This window comes from Limulus polyphemus, unplaced genomic scaffold (assembly GCF_000517525.1).
Source record: "Limulus polyphemus unplaced genomic scaffold, Limulus_polyphemus-2.1.2 Scaffold147, whole genome shotgun sequence".
NCBI classification, from domain to species: Eukaryota; Metazoa; Arthropoda; class Merostomata; order Xiphosura; family Limulidae; genus Limulus; species Limulus polyphemus.
In genome coordinates, this window is record NW_013665757.1 from 125,057 (window position 1) to 134,253 (window position 9,197).

Sequence of the window (9,197 nt, forward strand, 5' to 3'; positions counted from 1 at the left end):
GGGGGGGGCCCCCCCCACCAGCTTATACCCGTCTCTACGGTATCAAATTATTTTTGGTATGTACATAGTGTGTCACCATCAAAAAGTTTGAAAAGCACCGATCTACCTTTTTATTACATTTTTTTAAACTATTGTTTAAAAAGTACTTGGGAGTAAAAAAGTTAATTTTATAAATAGCTCTTAGAACATAAATTTATAAGTGTGGAGCATGTTTTTGGAAGCAATAGGACTTGAACCATGGATCCCCAGAAACTGTATGGTACATTAACCACTTTGCCATACCCAGCCTTCTAGTTTTGCAAGTCATTTTACTTCCAAATTTAAACATTATCTACTTTTTTTAGCAAATATGTTTTACCATTAATTATTGTTTTTAAAAAATATATTTAAGGAAAAAAAGTGGATTTTACAAGAAGTGGTACTGCAAAATTTTGCTAACTGAATGTTAGTTTCAGAGTTGTACTTGTTACTCTCATGAACCCTCAAATGCTCCTCATCCTCAGCTCAACTATCATAAAGTTATAATTTGTGAAAGTAGTGTTATTATTCTCACAAATCCTCAATTGCTCCTCATTGTCAGCTTGACTATCACAAAGTTATTATTAATAACAGCACTGTTATTACTTTCACAAATCTTAAGTTTATCATACAATTATTATTAGTGATATCAGTATCATTGTTACACTTGGTAAAGACATGTAAAGTGCTTGATGAATTCTTAAGTTTCTCGAGAATATGCACTTTTATACAGGTCAACAGCCACCTACAAGCAGAACCTACATCCTCCAACACAAGCAAGACACGCAAAATGGCAAGAGATAAATTATTATTAGGTGTTATATATTTGAAATGTAAGAAATGTTTTATTCTTCCAATAGACTTAACCCCCTCCAAAAAAAAACAAAAACAAACAACAACAAAAAAACACACACACAGACTTCCTGTCAATGGATAACATCAAACTTCTTACTGTTGTCCTAATTATAAAATATATCATTATGATTGGTTTGGAGTTATAATTTTAAACAAGAGAATAGGTAAACTCTACAGTACTCACCCACTCTGTCAACGTTGTGAGGCAATTTGAGTTAAGAATGATAAGCAATAAAGGATTTGTGAGAGCCTAATTGAAAAACTGAAATAAACATTAACTCTATAACACATGGGTGCATTGATTCCTTGCACCTGTTATGATTTATTTCATTGCATTACAAAAACACAATTATTGGATGAAATAGTTTGGAACTTCAACAGAACTTCCTAAAGATTATTTCATTTCTGCAAATAAAATTTTTTATTTTACATATGTGATATTTATATATTCTTGCAACTTTCAAAATTCATAAAGATTTTATTCTGATATTTAAAGAAAAAACTTAAAATCCTTACTTTTCTGGCAGATTTTAATTACTGATTTTAATGTTTTCCTACATTCTTCAAACTTTCCTATAAAGTTTTTATGTTACAAAACTGTAATTTTCACTGTTTCCAATTAATGGCATATAATAAAAGTAACTTTTCCACCATACTAAAAATGCTCTTTTTTTAAATTGTTAATCAGAAGGGCTCATTTAACATACGTATTAATTTTTAACAACTCATTTGATATTTATTTACATATGGTTTTTATAATTTTTTTTTGTAATTTTCTCCATCCATTTAAGCAGTTACTTAGGCTTAATGTAAACATAGTTATCATAGAGGCCTTGTCAGTGAAACAGTCAGGTGCAAAATGGTTTAGCTAAGTCTATTACATCTTGTTCCAGGAAAAACATTTTTCTTATCATACTACATCATAATTTAAATAAAACACAAAATGATAAAGCAAGCATCTTTTTTTTTCTAGCAACATATCACCAAGCTAAGCTTTTATCAGTTTGTTCCAATATCTACCTGAATTTCTGCTCAACTAGTTTATACAGTTGAAAAAGGTAGAAAGAATTTTCATTACACATTGAGATCACTAGAAGCCTAAAACTTCTCAAAGCTAAGATATAGGCAGTTACATCATAACATTAGAAACAGTGCATTCAAGTGTATTCAAATTACAAGGTCAACATTAGAACTGTTTTATTAAAAAAAAAGTGCTGTAAGTTGCAGCAAGGATATATACATTAATGAGTGTATAACAGAAGCTTTATAAAGATGCTTGTCCCATATAAGGAATTGTCATGTGACAAGATAAATGATACTCAGCAACAAATTGTGACAAATTGTTTATATAAACAACTGCTCTCATTGCAGATAGAAAAGCTACAGAAAGTTTACCTTAAGCACACTAACTGCAGCTACAGAATTATCAACAAAAAGGAGGGATCCATGCAAATGGGCAGCCGATTAACAGCTTCTGACAAACTCCAATTAGTGTTTAGTGAATCAGCATAATTGAACCAATTAAATGAAGGACCTACTTGTAGACTGGGCCTGGAGAGCTGTTTGAGGTATCTTAAGAATACAGAGAATAACATATAAAAGCAATGTTTCTGGGTTGAACAGGAGCTCTCCCTGACATTTCTAATACATTTTGCAGTTTAATTGGGGATAAAAAGTAAAGACCCAACTTCCTATCTTCTGCAACATACAATGCTTGTACCAATCTAGCTAACTCTGTTCTGCCACTTCCTACTGTAAAGGCTAATTGCTGCAAATGATTCTGAATTCTTGCGAAACATAGGATATTCAATTTTCTCTAATAGAAGCATTTGGATTGTCGATAAAAGTGCCTCAAAATGCTTCATCCTTATTAAATTTACGAAATTCACAAATGCTAATGTTTTCATTCACAGTGCACTGAAACTAACCCAAAATGGTAATTTATGGTTTTTATTTTATATTTATGAAGGAAATCAAATAAATAAAACTTTTTTATTGAATAAATTTCAATTCTGAGATATAATTTTGTTAAATGTATGAAAGAATAAATACAAGTTTATTCTATATAATTTTTTTAAGTTAATGGTACAATTTTACCCTCGAGGTGGGATGCATGCATCTGTGTATGTTACATATATATCAGAAAAAGTTAGCAACAGGCTGAAAGTTGTTTTGGATTCTAGCTATTAGTTTAACATTTTTATGTCCAATCTTTTCACAAAACTGTCTGCTTTTTCACATTACACCTACCTGGCAGTTTGTATAGGTCTAAATGGCCCTTGCTTTGTAAGATCATTAACTGCTCAAGTTCTTTTCCTTCACTTGCTAAAGTTACTGTCAATCCCTGTGATCCTGTAAAGTTACTTTTATCATTAATTATATATATAAATTCAGAAAAGCAGATGTGCTGAGAATTAAATCATGGAAATAGGTAAATACTAACTGAAATACTGCTTGATAATTTTATATTTTTTGTAATTTTCAAAGAAACTTTTTCTCATTAAATCACCTAAATTTATTTTTAACAATGAAAGATTTATCTCACTAGAAATTGCAACTAAATATAAATATGAAACTAAATATATGTTCTTCTCTAGCTAAAATGAAATAAAAATTTTTACTTAAGACCATTAGCTAAATTTTGACAACTCCTAGTGGATTTAGAATTAATAAGAAGTTCCTTTAGAATAAAGAAAAAAAAACATGCTTGGAAAGTAATTCACTACATACTAGATTGTTTGAGACTGTACTTAAAGATCACCTTAGACACATGTTTATGAAAGAAAAAAATGGCAAAAATGTTTGTTAGATTTTCTACAATTACTAAAAACTAGCAAAATTCACTAAGAAGTTAAAATACACTTTTTTACTAATTTATTTAAAATATAATTTTTTTCTTCCAGAGCTAAGATAAAGAAATTTATTCTCCAACAATAATAGAAATATTTATTACCAAATCGCCCTGCTCTACCAATCCTATGTAGGTATGTCTCTACTTCCCAAGGTACATCCAAGTTTACCACCAAGTTCACATTTTCAGCATCAATTCCTCGTGCAGTCTGTGCAAAAATGTAAATTGAAAATGCTTTTGGTGTCAGCAGTAGCTTAACACTTCAAAGATAATATATTTAGATTATAAAGTTAAAGCAATATGCTCATTGTTGTACTGTATACCTATGCTTTCAAAGTTGCATACATTTTAACTTCAGACATAAATATAAATGTTTGTTTTGGATGTAATTTAACCTTTAAAATTCATTACTCTGAAAATAAAAACATGTTAGCTTTATGATGGAATGGGTACATTTTAATGTTAAAATGTAAAAACAGAAACATTTTATGTCAGAAGTTTGTGACCTGAAACTACAGGTTTATTGAAGTTTCATTAAACTGGACATGAGAAAACTGTTATTTCATGAGCTGTAAAAATCTTTAAAAATAGTTTGAGGCACATGTATTGCAAAATATCATTAATTTTTAAACTATTTTACTAAGTAAAACATAAATGTCTTTTAAATTATTTTTTGTGCAAACAAGTTAAGTGAAATAGACAACATAAATAAAGCAATTATACTTTTTTGGCTTAGTCTATTAATTTAAAATTTTGGCTAAAAGGAAAAATATCAGTTAAAAAATAATGGTTGGGAGTAAGCAAAAAAACTATAGCAAACATCTACTGCAACAGAGCTAAGGTGGTGCAAGTCTAGACTACAGTCAACTGTTACAAATAAGTCACTAAAAATATACATGTATGTAATGTAGGGAGAAATAGGATTGAGCATATGGTAAAGCATAAATACTGAACTCAATTTTAACTTTTGTGGAAGAATGTCAGTCTTAAATCTGATAGATGAGTTAAATAGCATAAATTTTACATGACATACAAGATCAGTTGAAACTAGAACTCGAAGTTTAAAGTTCTTAAGCTGGTTCATGGTCTTTAAACGATCACTTTGCTCCTGACTGCCACTGATGAATGCTGTTGGCCACCCTTTCTTCAACAATATATCCGAGAGACTCTCAGCCCTAAGGGAGAAAAAAACAATCTTTTAAGGATGTAAAATAAATGTAAACGTGACATCTATAACCTAATTTCAGCTGAATTAAGATGGACGTATGAACTCTGCATCAGGCAAAATATGCTCATAAAACACATTACATGCTTATATTTAATAAATCCATTGTTGAGTTAGGACGAATGAAAGGAAAGTTTCTAAGTAAGAAGTAAGGTAAGATCAATGTTTTCCTATCAAAAGATATACAATTTATACCCAAAAGCAGGAAAATCTTAATTAATACTTTTGTATAACAAAAAATGAGGATTACAATCCCAGTGTTAGCCTAATTTGTGTTATCTACTATGTTTGTGCTATCTATGTATTAGGTAATTTGTTTAAATTTGTTGCATTTGGGAAACTTTCTTGAGGTTTTCTTTACCAATCTGAACAAAATAATTATTGATTTTAAATATATATACAGAAAAATCAATAATTTTTGCAAACTAATTGATAGAGCTGGGCAATTAGTGATATCTGTCACTTAATTAATTGATGGGTTCATTAACTGATTACATTCAATTAATAAATTAGTACACCACATCCCTACAACACATACAATCAAAAAGTAAGAGTATGTGATACTATCTTAACATTTTAAGTAATAGGTTATTCTAACATGGTATTAGTTTTCCTATTTTATTTTAGTGATTTTTTTTTAAAAGCAATTTTCAAGTTACCCTTGATTTCATATGATGACCTTTTTTGAAGGTCACTGTTTGCACATTTGTGAAAAACATTTTTTTTGTCAAAAAAAAAAATCCCAGATGTTTTATGGACGTTTCCTAGTTAATGGATCAGTCACTAGCATCAACTAAATATCATCAAGTGTTTGCCATTGCTTGTTTTTCATATATTCAGTAATTCCACACAGATTTTCTGTAAATCAAATAAATCGATAATTGAATAATGAAATCATGTTTTACTCTCACAATAAGGGGTAACAATGCTTTTATTCAAAACAAGTCATGATCACAGTCACAATTAATTAAGTAGCCAGTCAGATGTTGTTTGAATAGGATAAACACAAAAACGATATTCAATAAAGATTTGAATCATTACAATATTTTGCAATCTCTACCATACTCACTAAACAGTAAACTTATCTAGTTTCATGACAATTTTATTTGGTGAATATTATATATAACAACAACTTCATGTTTACAAATATTGCAACACAATAAAACAATAATATATTTACCAAAATAAAAACCTCATATTTAAACAAAGGACCAAATATCAACAAAATACCTTTATTAAACCCATTAACTGCGGCAGGAGCAGCTCAGTTGCCATTTTCTGACTCACAGATAAAACTGAGTTGCCATCAATCACAATAAAATGGTAATTTTTGTCATTTGCATATAGTTATAGTTATATATATGTGTGACTGATGGATATTTCTGTCTTTGCAGCCGAGCCATAGAACTTCAATGATGGAAATATCCATCATCTACAGTTAATGGGTTAAGCCTTAAGCAATCTACAATCATGTGGCTTGTATTAAATCTAGCTATATATACTCTATTGATACGTGTTAGTCTATTTCTTGCTTTGTATCATTAGGAAGTGATCAAACTACTCAATGTGGCACCCTCTCAAGGTTTCAACCAAGGCTTGTACAAAACTGTGGGAAATGCTTGAAAAATCAAGAAATGGATAATACATTCTCAAAGGGTGATAGGTTCTTAGTAAAGATGGATGTTCTTTAAGATGGGCAGAAAAAAAGAAATGAAATGTAGTTTGTTTTGTTTACAGACAAAACTCTTTGCAGCTGTGCAGAAGAGAAAATATTAACTTTTTCTTTATTAATATGACAAAATATGAATTTTAGAATATTTTTGAGTTAAAATTATTCAAATACTTAGAATTAACATATGAAACTGCCTTAAGAATTTGTGGCAAAAATATGTGAAAAGCTAGAGGAAGTACCGTCTTTAGGTACAATAATTTAGGAGTAAGTTATTTTGTTCATCTTAAACTGTTGTACATGAAAGTATATCATATATGAAAAGTAGTAAAAACCTGTAACCACCACAAAATAATACAATTTATAGCATTCTGGAAGTTTCTCCCTACTAATTTAGATAAGACTACTGTGCTAAAACAACTGATTTTTTGTTGATGAATATAAACATATTACTACTTTGTGACACTTTAAAACAATAATTTTTTTTATATAGTTAATAAAAATTTTAACATTCTAAAAACATCAACAATTCAACATTAAAAAAAAACGTTTCAGTTATAGACTTACATCACGTGCAAGTTAGTTGAATATTTTTTCACTGTTGGAAATAAAATTATTTTTCTAAACGCGTGCAAGAATCAATACATGATATTTGATAAACAATACTGATGTTTATAAAAATAAAATAAAATAAAGAAACATCAAAGCTTTCATTGTTTCTTTTTGTACTTGTAATTACACGCTACCAGAAACTTTAATAATAAAGTCAATTAGAAAGCCTACCAAATCATTATGATTAGCTCAGTTGGGTTATAATCCAATGATTTCAAAGGATATATCTTTATTTCTAATAATGTGACTGATGTGAAAATAAGAATAGTTATAGATAAACATTTCAAATTTTGCAATTAAAATCAAATAGTTATAATTATATTTAGAGAAGATTATTTAGTCTACTCCAAAATTCATATTTTAGTGTTCGTAAATAGGATGCCTGCTTTCAATTTTATCATATTTCTTCACTTCACAGCATTTTCACATATTTTGGGCATCAACAATATGAAAATATCTTTCTCACGAGTGTTACAATTTCTAAACAACAAAAAATAGATTTTGTAACAAGTATATATATTATAAGAGCTGCAGGTGTCCAAAGCAACACTAATTTTGGTGAAAACAAATTTCTAAGTCTAGAGCATGCACACATTGTTAGTGTCTGAAAAAAAGGCAAAGCACAAAAGTTTATCATAGCAAAGTTTAATTGAATTTATATTTTGTACTCATTCAAAAATATTCAGTTATTGGCTGAGAACACAAATGAATTGTTGCAGCCTCCAGAAAAAAAAGAAAAAAGCTTTTATGGTAATTAATAGAAACACCGATATGAAATAAAACACTGATATCTAATACTTTTTTTGATACTACTTGTTTTTTTATTACTTTCCAAAAATAGAAAGTGACAAGATGAGAGTTTCAACCTTAGTTGTGTCCCTAGTCTTACATTTTCACCATTAAGTACAAAAAAAAAATGATGTATCAACACTATCGACTCCATTAACAATCTTGAACACCTCCATTAAATCCCCTCTAACTCTTCTTTTTTTCAAGAAAAAACAATTTCAGAGATCTTAATCTATCCCCTTATGAAAACCTTTTCATTCCAGGTATCATCCTAGTAGCCCTTATTTGAACCCTTACCAACAATTTAGAGTCCTCTCTGAGGTAAGGAGCTTTTGATTGAAAACAGTAGCCCAAATGTGGCCTAACCAATGACCTATACAATAACATTATAACCTTTCTAGACTTTTACTTAATATTTCTGTAGATACAACCTAAAATCATATTTGCCCTGCCACTAGTAACAGCACTTTGTTTTAAATGACCTAAGAGACTGATCACCCAAAAAATAAGATCCTTTTCTTCCATGACACTGTTAAGCGTTATTCCCATCAAAATAATACTCATAACTCAAATTGTGATATTCCACATTCATTACCTTGCATTTATTTGCCCAAGTCAATAAATAATCCAAACCATCTTGTAAAGCAGCAGCATCTTCCTCACAACCAGTAATATTCAAAACTTTAATATTAACAGTAAATTTAGATAATTTCTTCATCTATGCCATTGATGTAAATCAAAATAGAGCAAAGATTCTAACACTAAGCCTTAAGGTATTCCACTTGTGACATTAATTCAGTCTGACTAAATTCCATTGATAAGAGCTCTCTGCTTTCTTCAATCTAGCTAGTTTTCTATCCAATAAGTCAACTTATCCCCCACATGTACAGAGATAACTTTCTTAACAAGCCATTTATGTGGCAACTTTTCAAATGCTTCTGAAAATCCATATACACTAAATCTGCATCCATACATTCATCTACATAAACAACTGCTCCTGCAAATAATGTCAAAAAATTAGTAAGACAAGATTTTCCTCTAGTGTAACCATTCTGATTCTCCAACAAAATTTTAAACTTTCTTAAGCCTCTCCAGAAGGGTCATGGGTCAAAGGCCATGTCATTGTGTTTGTTGACTCTCATTCAAAATTTTACTGAACTTCTATTTCATGAATTTAT

At 29.6% G+C, this 9,197-nt stretch overlaps 1 protein-coding gene across 3 annotated transcripts in view; it reads right to left on the bottom strand.

Moving 5' to 3' along the window:
- Nucleotides 1-9,197, bottom strand: part of LOC106475444 — a 44,245-nt gene that overhangs the window by 6,741 nt on the left and 28,307 nt on the right. For all 3 annotated transcript variants that reach the window (XM_022380684.1, XM_013936128.2, XM_022380680.1), the window contains exons 7-9: nt 4,758-4,899; nt 3,827-3,932; nt 3,124-3,225 (exon numbers count right to left, since the gene is read on the bottom strand). In XM_022380684.1, the coding sequence (XP_022236392.1) occupies nt 3,124-3,225; nt 3,827-3,932; nt 4,758-4,899 (350 nt within the window). The remainder of the gene's footprint in view (nt 1-3,123; nt 3,226-3,826; nt 3,933-4,757; nt 4,900-9,197) is intronic.